We start from the raw sequence: 16,643 nt of genomic DNA on the forward strand, positions 1-16,643 counted from the left end.
TTTTCATAACCACCACGTCATTACTCTATTATATAATGCCTTTGTACGTAGCCTGTTGGAAAGTAACTATATTGTCTGGTGTCCACACGAAAAAAAATACGTACTTCTCATTGAAAAGGTTCAGAAATCGTTTGTTAGATACTTGTATTGGAAACAGTATGGTTACTATCCCTACATGTATCCTACGCAGTTTGTGTTAGGAATGGTCGGTCATCAAAGTCTTGAGATACGGAGACAACTTGCAGTCATAAAATACTTCATTAGATTAATACGTGGTTCAATCACAAATCCGTGGTTACTGCAATATGTGACATTTAAAGTACCTACGCCATTTGTGAGAACTACTCTTCGACCCCGCCCCACACCTCTTTTTATAATTCCCAGCACCAACACAGTAACTTTAATCACTAGCCCTCTGTATGTAGCACTGAATCACATAAATAATATTCTTCTATCCGACCCCCTGACGGACATATTCTCACAAGAGGAACCGAGACTCTTAGCCACCGCAACTCGGTATTTGGAGTCGATCTCCACACCCACGACTATACCGTCATAGTTTAGTATTAGTAGATATAGTTTAGTATTAGTAGATATTAGTCATGTATATAGTAATACAATAATTTGTTATGTTTGTAACTTACATGTTTGGTATACCTGTTAATGTAAGTTGTCAATGAATAAATAAATGATAAATGATAAAATAAATAAATGGTTTTTAAGTTGAGCTCTAGGGGTAAAAAAAAATTGGAGTTGGCAACCCTGCAACTGTCAAGTCACTAAACAAAACGACGCGTACGTTGCGTATTAGGTTAGGTTTTGCGTTGTCGAAACTATTTTAATTTAGACGGCATAGTTTATAAAAATGCCTGAATTAGAGAAACGGAAAGCGGACGACTTTTCAGTCGTCCCAGCAAAAAAGACCCGACATGAAATATCAGTGGTCGGTACAAGAGAAAAAGCTGTGGTTACTTCATCGGTATGTTTCACTTAAATTTATTAAGCTAGAGTTGTTTACATTCATGTTTTACCTTATATGCAAGCATCAGAATGACGAAAAGAATTTACTTAACTCAACATCAACTAGTCTTTGAGGATTTGGACCGTGAAATTTAAAATTTACCAATTTTGTTTTTGTTTCACTAGGTACCACGCACATCAAATCTCTATGCGCCTATTATGTTGCTGGAGGGTCATCTGGGAGAGATATTTACCACCAGATTCCATCCTGAAGGCAAACACTTAGCGTCCGGTGGATTTGATAGACAAATCTGTAAGTAAACTGTTCTTACTAAACATTACCTGGTTGTGGTCAATTTACCATTACTATTATATGATGTTGATAATCATCTAAATTTTAGAAATAAATCTATTTTATTGATAAAAACAAAGAAAGAACACAACAAACATAATAAAACTTAAAAAACTATTGATACATTTTATTTTAGAAGATTCTAAAACATCATCATTCATTACCTAAGTGTTTGTAGTAGTTTATTCTACAAAACAGGTTACACTCAACAGATTTATTTCCTAAATAATGTTTTCTCTGAATTACCTACAGCATTTCTCAAAAAGTTTGTACATTTAGATCACCTCTTAGATTTCTATAAAAATTGGTATGCTGGTAAAGTACATGAAGCTGAACAACTTCCACCATATTTCTGAAAATGTCCCAGAAAGATTCTATGAAACATTCCTGTTTTGTTACCAGATTTCCTTACACATTTGGTAACAAAAAATATGGTGGAATTTGTTCAGCTTCATGTAAGTTACCTGCATACTAATTTTTATAGAAATCTAAGAGGTGATCGAAATGTACAATCTTTTTGAGAAATGCTCATTAGATAAGTTAAATTATAGTGACAGTAGCCTAAGACATAAAGAGCTTAAATTATCATTTACTTCTGTTGACTATATTAATTTAGCAAAAAACTTTAAAAAAAATAATCTTTCAGTTGTATGGAATGTCTACGGGCAATGCGAGAACATAATGGTGATGAAAGGCCACACGGGCGCCATAATGGAGATCAACTTCTCCCCGGACGGCTCACACTTGTACTCCTGTGCTACGGACAACACGGTGGCCGTGTGGGACGTCCCCACCGGCACTAGGATTAAGAAACTGAAGGGGCATGCTAACTTTGTTAACTCTGTGTCAGGTTTGTGCTGGACAAATTGTTGTAGCATTTGTACAAACAGCAACACTCCTAACTGTATATCGGTGGACTAATGGACTTATTACAAAAGGCATAAGATGTATAGTTAACAGTGTGGGCGTTGGTATTTAGAACACTGTAGATAAATAAAAAAATAATTTGACAAATGATATAACTTGTCCTTATTGTTCTATCGAAAAAACTACACCATAACATATATTCTCATAAATGCCATGTATACTTTCTCTTGGACGATTTCTTAGGAGTGACACGAATCTAAAGGCGCTCCTATATGCGTCACTGCTATTGTATGGTGGACGCGCGGTTTGTGAGACTTTTAGAACCATGGTTTAGTAAATTCAAGCACGCCAAGATTGACTTCTCTAAATCGTGTTTCCTTACATATATGTAATTTATTTGTTCTTTTAAATCGCAGGAGCCCGACGCGGCCCTGAGCTCCTCGTCTCCGCCTCAGACGACAACACCATCAAGCTATGGGATGCCAGAAAAAGAAACCCCATAGCATCCTTCGACAGCGAGTACCCGGTCACAGCGGTCCTTTTCAATGACACAGCCGAGAAGATCATATCGGGAGGCATTGATAATGTCGTCAAAGTGTGGGATATTAGAACTAACAAGATTTCGTATAAGATTAAAGGACATACGGATACTATTACAGGTATGATAATCGAAGTTAGACTTTTGTGAGATAAAATTAAAATAATTTTACGCTTTTAGTGACGTACTCTGCACGACATGTTTGTTTTGAAAAACGTAGAACTCTACTTTCAAACATTATGGTATTACTAGCTGTTGCCCGCGACTTCGTCCGCGTGGAATCTTATCTTCAACATTTTACATCTTTAGTAGGTACCTATAATTTTCATATCCAAGCAATGTTGAAATTAAGTACTTTTCTTTTTTAGCAAGTTGTATGAAGTTTTAAGTCTAGTGGATTTAGATGTTGGTTGCTGAAATTACTTTTCTTGTATTCTCATAATAGGTACTTACCTATGCCCTTATACAAAGATTCAAGTTCCGCATTCCGCACTCACAAAATATCTGATCTCCATACAAACTTTCAACCCCTTTCTCACCACCTTGGGGGAAGATTTTCAAAAATGCTTGAATTAGTTTTCATGTTTTTTAATTTATTGCCTTTTTTTCCAAAAAGTTAAAGTTCCTAGCTTAAAATTAAATTTACACCCCAAGACGAATTTTCATCCCCTAATTAGCCCCCTTAGGGATTGAATTTCCATAAACGTTGCAATTACTTTTTTTTGTAATCGGCTATTAAGTCTTTCTAAGAAGTTTCAAAGCATTTGTAATGGATTCAAACTTTGAACCCCATTTTAACCATGTTAGGGGATGAATTGTACAAAACGCTGAAATTACTTTTATTGTCTTCTAATAATATACCTAAATACAAAGATTCAAGTCCCGCGCTCGATAAAATGTTTGATATACATACAAACTTTCATCCCCTTTTTAACTCCCTTAGGGGTTGAATTTCCAAGAACGTTGCAATTACTTTTTTTTTGTAATCGGCTATTATGCCTTTCTAAGAATTTTCAAAGCATTTGTAATGGATTTAAACTTTCAACCCCTTTTTAACCCTGTTAGGGGATGAATTTTAAGGGGATATTTTTTGATATCCATACAAACTTTCAACCCCTTTTTCACCACCTTGGGGATGAATTTTCTAAAACGCTGAAATTAGTTTTCTTGTAGTTGAATTTGATACTTTTTTACAAAGTTTCAAGTTCCTAACTTAAAATAAAATTTGCACCCGAAAACGAACTTTCATCCCCTTTTTAACCCCCTTAGGGGTTGAATTTCCAAAAACGTTGCAATCACTTTTTTTATAATTGGCTATTATGCCTTTCTACGAAGTTTCAAAGCATTTGTAATGGATTAAAATTTTCAACCCCTTTTTAACCCTGTTAGGGGATGAATTTTACAAAACGCTGAAATTACTTTTCCTTTCTTCTAATAATATCCCTAAATACAAAGATTCAAGTCCACCACTTGAAATTTTTTTTGATATCCATACAAACTTGCAACCCCTTTTTCACCACCTTAGGGGATGAATTTTCAAAAACGATGAAATTAGTTTTCTTGTATTTTATTAATATATCTTTTTACGAAGTTTCAAATTCCTAGCTTAAAAGAAAACTTTAACCCCATACAAACTTTCATCCCCTTTTTAACCCCCTTAGGGGATCAATTTTGAAAAATCCTTTCTTAGTGGATCCCTAGACCTTATAAGGAATCTAGTTGCCAAATTTGGACTTTCTAGTCCCAGTGGTTTGGGCTGTGCGTTGATTTAAGTCAGTCAGTCAGTCAGTCAGTCAGTCAGGTCTTTCACGTTTATATATATAGATAGATCAATATAAGTATGCTATGATGACAAGGTATAAATAAAGTGTGGTCTCAAATACTCTGCTTGAGTGATAGAAAACCATGTCGCATTAGGATGCAACATATAACCCTTTTCCAAGCCGCACCAAGCTTGGGTTTTCACAAAAAATCCACATATATTCCAATCAGTCCAGCTTTGATGTTACTTTGAAGACAAGTCATATTACCCGAAAGTGCAGTTAAGTTTTAACCTTGAATCCAAACGCTAAAGTTGTAATTCTATTGGCGCGTATTGTTCCATAATTCGTACTACCTGTAAGAGTTGATAACTTTTTACTGTTGTAAGCTGAAATATAGGTTACAATACGAAAGAAAAAGACAGTAAAGAACAAATTAAAGTATTTATAAAATTAGATTTATTTAATTGTTACACTGTTCTCTTAATCTCTTCAAAGATGTTAAGATTAGATTTTTTTTTTTTAAATATAATTCAGGTCTGGCCCTCTCCTACGACGGTTCGTACCTGCTGTCGAACGCCATGGACAGCACGCTCCGCATCTGGGACGTGCGCGCCTTCGCGCCCACCGAGCGCTGCGTCAAGCTGCTGGCCGGCCACCACCACAACTTCGAGCGGAACCTACTGCGCTGCGCCTGGTCTCCCGACGGCTCTAAGGTAACTGTTCGACTATGTGGAGTACCTTCATATAAAAAAGTTTACCAAATATCACGCTAAATGGCGCTGTAGTGAGTACGGCAATTTCTGCATCAAGCCAGACGTGGCTCACTCCGCGATTTAGTCGCTTTCCAACAGGTGCATCCGTCCCACACCAATTTTGGTGGCTAGCCATAAGTCGCGCGTGGCGCTGTCGCCACCTAGCGGTCATATCTGTCCTAATCGTGACAGACGCGTTTTGTTAGAGAGTGAATCTTCTGTACCTAGTACTAAATTATTTATTCTGTTCTGTGGTTGTGGTGACAACATTAATAAAGAGGTACTCAATTCCAGGTGACAGCGGGATCGTCGGATCGCTTCGTGCACGTGTGGGACACGACGTCGCGGCGCGTGCTGTACAAGCTGCCCGGCCACCGCGGCGCCGTCACCGACGCGCGCTTCCACCCCCGCGAGCCCATCGTGCTGTCCGCCAGCAGCGACAAACTACTCTACCTCGGCGAGATCGAACCATAGATTATGTTACTCTATATATACTTGGTCAAGCAAATCTTGTCATTAGATAAAAAGAAAATCGGCAAATTTTAAAAATGGCGGCGCGAAGGGTTATTGTCTCATAGAAAATTTGAATTTCGCGCCTTTTTCTACTGACAAGATTTGCTTGACCGAGTAACATATATGTTTTGTACCATATGTGAAACAAAAATAAAATTAGAGACAGGCTAAGCCTGGGCCGTAGCCGGAATCTATTTTTTGTAAAAACGCCAGAGTTGAGTTTATGATAGGCGCAAATGGCGCAATACCTGTATTAATATCAGTCAATGGGATTTCTCAAGGTAGGGCAAAGGGATTATGAGGTAGGGCATTGTCCCATAATGCCCCCGCCTAGCTACAGCCCCCACTAACTCTGCACCGTGTTTGATAGCACAGAGTGTGGCGGTGTTATTATAATAAAATTAATAAACAAACGTCAAACCTCTATGAAATTATGACGTTAAAAATAGCACTTTCACACTGTGCGATCAAATAAGGTGCATCAATAATCAAATAAGCTTAGCCTGACTCTAGAAACGTTTTTAATTCAAAGACAAAATTTAGCTAATAGGTAATTATTTAAGGAAATACAAGAAGTGATTTAAGATATGTTTTGTTTTATTATTACCTACAAAAGTGCGAAATTCGCTTCTATACCGGGCGTTTTCGTCGCTCTCATATAAACCAATAGCGTTGGTTCAGTTGTTTGTAATCTCCGCTCCGCTGAATTACAACCAATGCTATTGGTTAGTTCCCCACATCTCCACTAGTCTGCTCCGCTTCAGTGGATTTTTAGATGGAGAAATAAAATGACAAGTTACTTCAATTCTTAAACAAATTTATTACAAAAGTCTATCACAGTGCATTTTTACTTACATGTATATTCACAAGTCTTAACTCAAACGCATAAAGCATGTGGTGGAGGCATCTCAGGTATGAAGCCTAATTTGAAACTATCAGCCTTAAACATTTCTAGGTCTTCAGGAGACACGTCATTAATGTTGCTGTATACAGCAGGATCGTCTCCGGGCGTCTGTTGAAAAACATTTGCTTGCCCAAATATGGTTTGAGCATTAGGTTGGAAAACGTTAGAACTTTGAGCAAACGGAGAAGGCTGTTCGAACGGGCTTTTGAATGTTGAGGCAGGCGTGGATCCAAATGGACTTTGAGCAGTTGCTTGAGCGAAGAGAGACTTTGGGTCTGATGGACTGTTAGCTTGAGCGAATAAAGATTTCGCCGGGTCTACAGAACTGTTAGCCTGTGCAAAGATGGACTGTGCTGGACTACCAAAGACATTCTGTGCACAGAAAGGACTCTGTGCTTGTTGTGCACTGAATGGACTTTGATGTTGTGTTTGTGCACCAAACGGACTTTGATTTTGTGTTTGCACTCCAAATATACTTTGATTTTGGGCTGGCGGTGATCCAAAAACATTCTGTGACGCTTGAGAAAATATTGATTTTGCTGTGTCTTGTACAGCACTGCGAAACACTGAAGATGCGTTATTAGCTTGCCCGAAGACGTTTTGAGGTGTTTGGCCGGTTGTGAATGGTGATGACACGGGTTCACCGTTGTAGAGGCTCCGTAATATGTGTGGCGAAGTAGTGAGTAGTTGTTCATACTTGCTTCTTGCTTCTTTGGTCAAGTTGTTGATGTAGGCAACCTGAATAAAATGAAATATTTTAGATGCTTACCTAAATACAAATTATTTAAATTACAAATTCAAATTATTTTGAAAAGTTCAAAAAGAGTTAATAATAATTGTTCGTCCCTTTCCAGCATAGCACTACGTCGGAAAGGGACAAACAATTATTATCGGCTAGTCAACTTTAGTAGATGTTTATGAATAAAGGGTAAGAAAATCTACAAGCTCTCGTCACTTCTATCTCTTGCTTTTGTTCACATAGTTCACCTACTGAAGGTTGGTAGAGCAGAAGGAGTAAAGATCTTCCTTTTTGACCGTATCTGGGCAAAGTATGTATTCAACTACAAGAGTTCTTGCCTCATCCAAAAGTATTATATGCCTGTCTTCTCCACATCAACCTCCTATGAAATACTTACAGCCTGATCAACAGTATTATTAGCTTTAGCTTCGTAAATGAATAATCTGGCTTCCTCCGCAGACAAGTCTGTAAGCCCTGGGAAGTTAGGCTTCTTGAATGGAGCGTAGCAGGAGAGAAGCCATTGTCCGCCTTTTAACACTGACTGGACGTCAGTCTGGACTTGTTGTACCAGCTGCTCGTCAGTTACCCCGCCCGGTGCTTGCTTCTGGGGTTGGCTCTGGTTGGTTGGAGCATTTGCTGAGCATAAAGAATAGTATTTACTTTTTTAAAAGTAGTATGATCATACCCAGACTAATCAATAGAGTTAAAGAACTATTGAACTTGTTTTTTTAGGATGTTTTATAGAATATTTATGTTTTAAAAATGTTGCACAGAATATAGCCCAGATTGCGCTTGATCAGAAGAGAGACGCAACAATGCTTGAATAGGTAGCTACGTAAACTATAAAGTTCAGGATAAATAATAATTTAATACTATAACGTTGTTATGCCTGTACACTGTTGAGTGTTGACTCATCAAAGAATTCTAAATGAATGGAATTTTAGTCGTAATACGGTGGAAAACAAATACATACCATGGTAGCTGTATTTTGAGCCATAGATATGCTCAAATCGGCAGTTTTGACCGTAGCGGCAATATCCTTCTTGAAAGAACTTGCACACCACCATTGTATAAAATTTTAAATTAAACACAAGAAGAATAAGCTTCTTAAATCCGGCAACGACTTAAAATTGTTTAACTTTGGACTAACTCAGCTATGAGCAAACCTCTTCACTCAAATGTCAACGTCAACGATTAAAATAAGTTTGTAGTGAAGAAGCTGACGTTTTTCACTATGTCTTGAACAAGTCCTGCATTTTGCTGTAAGACATCTGTAAGATTATGGCGGCACTGTCATTGTCATCAGAGGGCCTACTGCGTACACCGAAATTCGTAAATTGGGGGCATCTTTTATTTCTCTGTCACTCTACGTACGCCTTAATTGGAGTAAAAGAGAATGATTCCTCAATTTGCGAATTTCGGTGTTTGCAATAGGCCCTCCTCTGCAATTCAAAATCAAATTTTGCAAAAGATGTAGCGCGGTGTGCGGTGTTGTTTACTTGTATTTCCTTGAATTTCTGTTTTTATTAGAAGACTAAGATTAAAATCGATTTTATTTCAATGAAAACTCTGTCACAAGATGGAATTAGAACATATCCTCGGCATCCAGGTTTTATTTCTAGGCGGCATTACTGCCGGATATCGTAAGTTTTGCACATAACATTGATAACTATTATCTAAAGTACTTTGTAATTTTCTGCAGACATAATACAGCACTTTAATGGCGCACATTAAAAAGTATATGATTAAATTGATCGTAATAACATTAAAAAATTAGGTAAAGAAAGCTACACCACAACCTTATTAAATGTATAACTATTTATGTTTATGATATCACCTTAATCACCTAGATTCTAGTCCAATTCGTGTGTGTGTGTGTGTGTGTGTGTGTGTGTGTGTGTGTGTGTGTGTGTGTGTGTGTATGAATTCCTTGAACTTAGAAATATGAATCTTCAGTTTCTTCAAATTACTCACTCGGTTATCTTAAAGTCTAATAAAGTAATATAACCCTAAAGCCCTGGTTTCCTAGGATAGCGGCCGTCTCCATACAAAATTCTATGGCTAAATATGGATGGTGTAGTATTTTGTATGATGGCCGCTATATGACAGAACAAGGACAGAAGTATCCTAGGAAACCAGAGCCTAAGAATAACAATAATGTAAGTTATTGCTGGCAAAGAGGTCACAGAGCCCATTATTTAAGTAGGCAACTTAACATAGATTTTTAAAGTTTGAACTCTATTTTTAACGCAACAAGGTCCATTGTTTAAAAATCTAAACCAAGCTGTTTTTTAAACAAGGAATGCACTGTTTATATTTTTAAATAAGGACTCCCATTGTTAAGGTTTTAGTGGGCCTCAGTAGTTTGTGGGAAGCCAGGCTTGAAGCTTTGGAAAAGTATTTGATTTTTGTTTTAAATTAACAAGTTTCCTTTGTTACAGATTCTTTAAACATGGACATCTCAACAATACAGAAATATGTGATATTATTAGGTGAGTATTATTTGAATTTGCAATATGGGCCAAAAAATTTATAGACCCTGTTACAAACAATAGGGTCATTGTGCTAGTTAATTTAATTATAAATGAAATGTATTATTTGCTAATTTGTTAAGTGGATGAAAACCGACACCGGACGGTAAACTGACACAATTACTACATGTTTCCAGCCCGCTTCACCGCCTGCCTACTATCCAGCCAATTCCTGGAGCTCCTGATTCACACGATCTACACTGCCTTCCAAACCAGGAGCCTCCCCGAGCTCTGCTGGAGAGACAAGTACAGGAATGCCGTCTATGCCTTCGGAGTATCAACGGCTGTGCTGGCAATGAATAATCATTTGGTGCTGGAGTTGGATGTGGTTTTGATACTGATGGCTTGCTCTGTTGCCAGATATATTGAAGCGGTAAGTTTTTTCATATAATATAATTGTTTCATATGTTTACAGGCTCTATTTAACTTGCGCTGCATCAAGTATTTTACAGATGACTTGGTTTACTTCGTTTTCTAGTTTAGTGCGACATAGGACAGTTACAAGGAAGTGGCGCCTTCTATAATTTTTAGGGTTCCGTACCCAAAGGGTAAAAACGGGATCCTATTACTAAGACTCCATCTGTCCGTCTGTCTGACACCAGGCTGTAGGTATCTCATGAACCATGATAGCTAGACAGTTGAAATTTTCACAGATGATGTATTTCTGTTGCTGCTATAAGGCTATAACAACTACTAAAAAGTACAGAATCCTTGATGGGCGAGTCCGACTCGCACTTGTCCAGTTTTTTACATTTTCTTATTGGTTTATAACTATTGTCATCTTGGCTAGATCCTCTGGTGTGGTTTTAACTTTAAGTAAGTAATTTAATTTCAGAAACACCGTTCAGCAACGATAACGTACGGGGAAGGTATGGCCTGCAGTTTCGCAGAGGGCTACCTGTACCAAGTGATCCCGAGCGACGGAGCCAGGTCGGTACTCAGTTCAGTACCAGGGGCCCACAGATTACCAGTTCGCCGGACGATATCAGCTCGGACGATATGAGCCTGTCAGTTGTTCGTAACTGTCAACTTTTGCGTTTAATTGTCAGGCTGATATCGTCTGGCGAACTGGTAATCTGTGGGCACCTTAAGGCTTTTCAATGTTACCTCGTAACTGGACCACCGAAAGCTGGCTTGGGGTGAACCAAAGGAGGCCGAGACAGAAAATTTTCGTAGGATGTTGTGTCATTATCACACCAATTTTTTTATTGAAACTGTAACCTATAAACAGTCTAGAACTCCATACGGCTAACAACGAAGTTCGTGAATTGCGTAAATCTTTCTCTTTCACTCTGACTACCTACGACTTAATTGGTAAGTAATGGCTTCGACTACCGGTCTGGCCTAGTGGGTAGTGCCTCTGCCTATGAAGCCGATGGTCCCGGGTTCGAATCCTGGTAAGGGCATTTATTTGTATGATGATACAGATATTTGTTCCTGAGTCATGGTTGTTTTCTATGTATTTAAGTATTTATATATCATATATACCGTTGTCTGAGTACCCACAACACAAGCCTTCTTGAGCTTACCATGGGGCTTAGTCAATTTGTGTAAAAATGTCCTATAATATTCTATTCTATTGTATTCTAACGGCTCCTCTACACGATGGGCCAGCGCCGGCTACTCCAAAGGAAGCAGCCATGCGGTAGAATGAGATAGCAATATCACTTGCTTCCTCTGACGCATAAATGCGTCCCTTGGAGTGGCCGGCGTTGGCCCATCGTGTAGAGGAGCCATAAAAGATTTCCACATTTTGCAGACTTCGGTGTTCGCGGTATATAGGGTAGGGTCAGTTAATTATATCAAGTGCGCATTGCTGACCTCTACATTTTGAAAAATTGTTTTTTTTTTTAGATTCTACGGCCTAGAAGAACAAATTCGCGAAGCCGAAGCCGACCATGGCGTCTTCTTCCCAGTCCGGAGACTCTTCATAGTGGTGACCAAGTCTCTCTTCTGTCCGCCCAACCTGGAGCATTTTAACAAGCGGGACCCGTTGCTGCCCAGCCTAGAAGCCTGCAGGGTGAGTGACGTTGAGATCAATAACTCAAGGGCTCAAACGATAAACAGTTTAAAAAAACATTAACAACAAACATTAATATTTATATGTTTGCTGGTAGAATTGACTTTTAAATTCTGATTTATGAATAATAAATATTTAACAACATTCATGTCCTCGAGCCCTCGCAACGCTCAAGATTCCATTTTTCGAACTTTGTAATCTTTCGCTTGCTCGGGTATCAATTTTAACACTAGAGGTTAAACAACAACTTTGCCCCATTGTAAAACAAATAAAATATATCTTAAATGACAGTTTTTTATGCTTGCAGAGTCTGGCCGACGTGCAAAGAGATGTCGCGGGAGTGCGGGACCGCATATACAGAAATACAACATACAAGGTAATAAGTATTGATTTTAAATAGTATCCGGCCGAAGATTCGGTTTCGGCTGAAACGAGAGCCAATCCGAACCTTCGCGCGTCAGTAGGATGTTTGACTGATGATGTGATGTTTTCACGTGCTTATTATAGACCGACGATTTGCAGTGTAAAGAAATTGTGTCAATAAATGACTAGAGTTAAACCAAGAAAAGTTGGCAACGATTTTGATAGCACACGCAGTGCAAGTGTTATGTTAACATGAAGAAGAAGAAGTGTTATTTTAAACGTCAAACTTTTATGAAATTGTGACGGTATAAATAACACTTGCACTGCGTGTGCTATCAAAATCGTTGCAGACTCCTTAGTTTTCTTCATTAGGCCAGACCGGTCATCAAATTAAATAATATATTTATAGATTCGCCGCCACCCCGACGACCCTAGGCCCGTGCACGTGGTGGCAGAATGCGCTACACCTCTCCACACACTTTGGAAGGTACTTCAGCGGCGCACCGTCTACCAACGTAAGTACCTACTTAATACGTTAGATGCGTTCATTAGGTGGGTCTTAACAGAACGAGACGCCTCGCGAGAAAATTGCCGCGTGCTTATGCCTCGCCTAATAGCCATGCATGCGCGGTCACAATGTCTCGGACGAGGCTTAAACAAACTTTGGACTCGACCGTGACTAAACGAGCTATAACTCAGCAGGTCTGTACCTTATAGCAAATACAACCATCAACATCTCCTGAAAATGCCTCGTAGAGAGGCGAAACACGTGTCGAGTATTGTTCTTTTGGTAGTTTTGGTGGTGGTTTGTTATATTTATTTGCGTATTTATTCTTGCGGTGGGAGGGTGGGAACATTAATTGCATGTAAAAAATACGCAAGTAAGTATAACGGGTTAGCACTGATTGACTAGCACGTTATCTTTTCGCACATTTGCAAAGTAATATTTTTGGTTTTAATTAATAGCAAATGCCTCCATTCCCTGTCTCGACCTAACGTACTCTCCCTATCAGAATATCTGACATGCAATGCAAACAAACATGCAAACTGATTGGCAATTTGTTTCGTATGGCGGTGTAACAACGCCTATTGTAATATTGCAGGTCTAGCGGCAGCGGACGGCGATGAGATAACCGCGGAGTTCTGCGCCACACTACCCGCCATCGTTGCCAATAGCCCCGAGCTACGCGGCAAGATTGACCTCGTCTACTACGACGGTCAGTTCATACAATCTCTTTACTATATCATGTCTCATCCATGGCGGATTTATCACAGAACTAGCGCACCGCCCCGGCTTCGCACAGGTTAAGCTAGATTTTTTCCGACATCATATTTCAAACAGTTTACACAAAACCTTAACAAATTATACATCTCAACCTTCCTCAAGGAAACCTTTTCCCTTCCTTTTTCCTTCTCCTTCCTTCCTTCCTATTGATAGGTTAAAACCGTATAAAACCGATTCGCACGTCGGACGCAGTGTGCCATTCCCCATACATACAGACAGACGCGGCCGGTGACTTTGTTTTATAAGGTGATAGGCGGGTCCACACAGAACGAGCTGCCTCGCGAGGAAATTGCCGCGCGAAGCAGCTCACCTGCCTCGCCCGCAGCAATGCAGCCGAGGCCGAGACACGTCTTCACAGACGAAATCTTAATTTTTATGTTCGCAGTAGTAAGACCCTCTGATATTATAATGAAAATCTATGCCAGCAAAATTATTATTGTAAAGATAGACTTTTTTTCTTATTTCAGACACGAATCCAGATGAGAACTTGGCAGAAGTTCTGCTGGCGAAGATTCGGGAAATTGAACCCGACTATGAAAATATCAACCGGAACGAATAACCACGCGTTTAAGAGGAAAGAGGCGAACGCGTCTCCATACAAACGTAGTCCCCATTTTCTTCTCTGGACATTTATGTAATTAATAATTGTGACGTCAGACGGGTTAAAACCTTACTGCGTTTGGCGCTTACGACGCGTAGCAGCTTATTTGTATAGGAGCTTAGGAGCGACGTGATTAACAGCGTAAGCGCCAGCCGCCTTGAGATGCCCTTTCCCGTAGAACGTCACAATTATGTGCTTATAGACAATAAATTGTGTAAAAATATTTTCCGAAATGTAACATTCAGAGAGGAAAATGGGGACTACATTTGTATGGAGGAGTGTGTCCACTATCCTCTAAATGGTATAGATAGAATAGATATATAGTCGACCATTTGTAAAACTGATACCATCATTTGTAGTTGTTAGTTTGGGTAGGTAGAATCGTACTGAAATATTCCGTGCCAATGATAATTATAGGTACATGCAAGAACATTTAAGCTATAACACATACTATTCAAGTCGGCTTCCCTATAAAAATGATGGTGGTAAGTATGTTTTTTTTTATTTGTTTTGAAATTCCATTCCAAGGTAAACGCTTTTATATTATGACAATTTTACTAAAAATTATATTACTCTATAGTTATAAGACAAATGATTGTTACTATGATTAGTGTTTTAAGTATAAGTGTGTTATGTTAATAATTACTTTTTGTACTGTAGATGGGTATTTGAATACCATCTCAGTTTTAGAGTACAATACATATAAGAATCATAATACTGTATTTTTGGAGTAATTTATCGTTGATACGTTTTTTATGAGAATTTGAAATTTATATTTAAAGTTAGATCAGTAATGGCTTTGGCTGTTCGAAGTATTTTATAGATGGCGCCTGCATAGGTTTTGCCTGTCAGTCATACGAATAGTGCCAAATTCTAGTTAGTTTTAATGTTATGGCCCTTTAAGCCAGAACAAAAGTAGCGTCAGATATAACCAATGCTGGCATCTATCAGAACCTTCGACAGCGCTAAGCTGAGTTGATTATTGTGCTGTAGTCTGACCAAGTTAACTTTGCACCGGACGTGACAAAGTGTGTAAGTGCCTTGACATATTCATAGATATTTTATGCGTTTTATGCTGACACATCACTTATGCATAGCAATACGTAGAAGTAAAATGCAAATCTTTACCGTTTCTAACGTAGTTGCGTTTTTAATGAGCCACTGTTGTCAGTTACTAAGTTAAAGTAAGGTGTGTGAAGCGCTGCTTGGTCCGAGTTAAGGAATGATTTAGCATGAACAAACAACATCAATAAGTTTAAGACCTATGCACAATAGACGAGTCCACACAGAACGAGTTGCCTCGCGAGAAAATTGCCGCGCGGGGCGCTCGGTTGGTAGAAACGTGACTCGCCCGAGGCAATGCGGCCGATAAAATGGCAGACGGTGAAAGTGAAAGCGACAGTGTTCAAAAGCTCTAGAGCTTTTTCTGGGTCTATTATAATTATCAGCGCCAAGCTTTTAGCATACGTAGTCGACTCAAATGTGACAGTGTAAACACACCCTTAGATTATCAAAGAATTTATTAAGATTGAAGATTAATAGTAGTTTCGCTAATTCCGGATCAAATCCGGCTAGTCTTTAAAAAGTGGATTGGCTTTGAAAATTATCTTTAGTGATTAAAGTAATTACTATGGCAGTGGAAATTTTAATGATGTTACTTGGAAATTAACAGTTCTTTTTGTTTGTATGGCGTGTACTCAGAGTACAAAAGCATTTATTGATTAAATTTTATATTTTTCTAATCCGTATTTTTTTTATTTACCCTCAAATAGCTGTTATAGTCTGTCAAACAACTTTGTCAGTAGAAAAAAAGCGCGAAAGTCAAATTTTCTATGGAAGATGACCCTTCGCACCCACATTTTTTAAATTTGCCGCTTTTTTGTACTGACGGAAATGGCTTGACAGACTATAGATACCATCAAGTTATAAAATAAACCAGAACGAATTATCTAAGATCTTTCGAGGGTTCAAATACAAATTAATAAAATCAAAATCTTTCCTGTGTCCCGAGCTTCGAGCAACACCGGCTTCCGACACGTCCCGAGGCACCGCGAAAAACAAAATATTAATAAATATTTTTAGTGGTTTTTTTAGGGTTTTTTTTTAGAGTAGAAAAGTGCGGAAAAATTTGAAAAAATGTAGGCGCGAAGGGATATCGTCCCATACAAAATATGAACTTCGCGCCCTTTTCTACCTACAAGATTTTCTTGACCATCTATGTATAACGTTCAAATGTATGATCATTAAAATGTCGAACCGGTTGGAAATAATAATAATGTTCTAAATTTGGAAAATCTATAATAATTTCTTTTATTTTTTATTTAGTGGGTTTTCCAAAATAATAGTACAGTTTTAGGGGTTGTATGAAAGTACTTTAACAAGAAGTAAACAACATCGATTTTTTTAAATCAATTGTAACCGAGTAGTCTATTATAAGCGCTATAAAAGGTATCTC

The 16,643-nt window shown here is 38.5% G+C and overlaps 3 protein-coding genes across 3 annotated transcripts; 2 read left to right on the plus strand and 1 right to left on the minus strand.

The window, feature by feature from the left end:
• The first annotated feature begins 793 nt into the window (after positions 1 to 793).
• Positions 794 to 6,333, plus strand: LOC134672728 (U5 small nuclear ribonucleoprotein 40 kDa protein). Its single transcript, XM_063530675.1, has 6 exons — positions 794 to 979; positions 1,147 to 1,273; positions 1,959 to 2,162; positions 2,596 to 2,838; positions 5,015 to 5,193; positions 5,527 to 6,333. Exons 1-6 carry the CDS (start codon positions 866 to 868, stop codon positions 5,704 to 5,706), a joined length of 1,047 nt encoding a protein of 348 aa, XP_063386745.1. The 5' UTR covers positions 794 to 865; the 3' UTR covers positions 5,707 to 6,333.
• A 208-nt stretch (positions 6,334 to 6,541) lies between these two features.
• Positions 6,542 to 8,548, minus strand: LOC134672671 (nucleoporin NUP42-like). Its single transcript, XM_063530626.1, has 3 exons — positions 8,362 to 8,548; positions 7,786 to 8,024; positions 6,542 to 7,387 (listed from the first exon to the last, which is right to left on the minus strand). Exons 1-3 carry the CDS (start codon positions 8,453 to 8,455, stop codon positions 6,623 to 6,625), a joined length of 1,098 nt encoding a protein of 365 aa, XP_063386696.1. The 5' UTR covers positions 8,456 to 8,548; the 3' UTR covers positions 6,542 to 6,622.
• Positions 8,549 to 8,698: 150 nt separating this feature from the next.
• LOC134672672 (stimulator of interferon genes protein-like) lies at positions 8,699 to 16,189 on the plus strand. Its single transcript, XM_063530627.1, has 9 exons — positions 8,699 to 9,031; positions 9,830 to 9,880; positions 10,057 to 10,292; positions 10,755 to 10,849; positions 11,774 to 11,939; positions 12,247 to 12,315; positions 12,712 to 12,817; positions 13,406 to 13,519; positions 14,055 to 16,189. The coding sequence occupies exons 1-9, from the start codon at positions 8,968 to 8,970 to the stop codon at positions 14,144 to 14,146; spliced, it is 993 nt and encodes a 330-aa protein (XP_063386697.1). The 5' UTR covers positions 8,699 to 8,967; the 3' UTR covers positions 14,147 to 16,189.
• Positions 16,190 to 16,643: the final 454 nt, after the last annotated feature.

This window comes from Cydia fagiglandana, chromosome 17 (assembly GCF_963556715.1).
Source record: "Cydia fagiglandana chromosome 17, ilCydFagi1.1, whole genome shotgun sequence".
Lineage (NCBI taxonomy): Eukaryota > Metazoa > Arthropoda > Insecta > Lepidoptera > Tortricidae > Cydia > Cydia fagiglandana.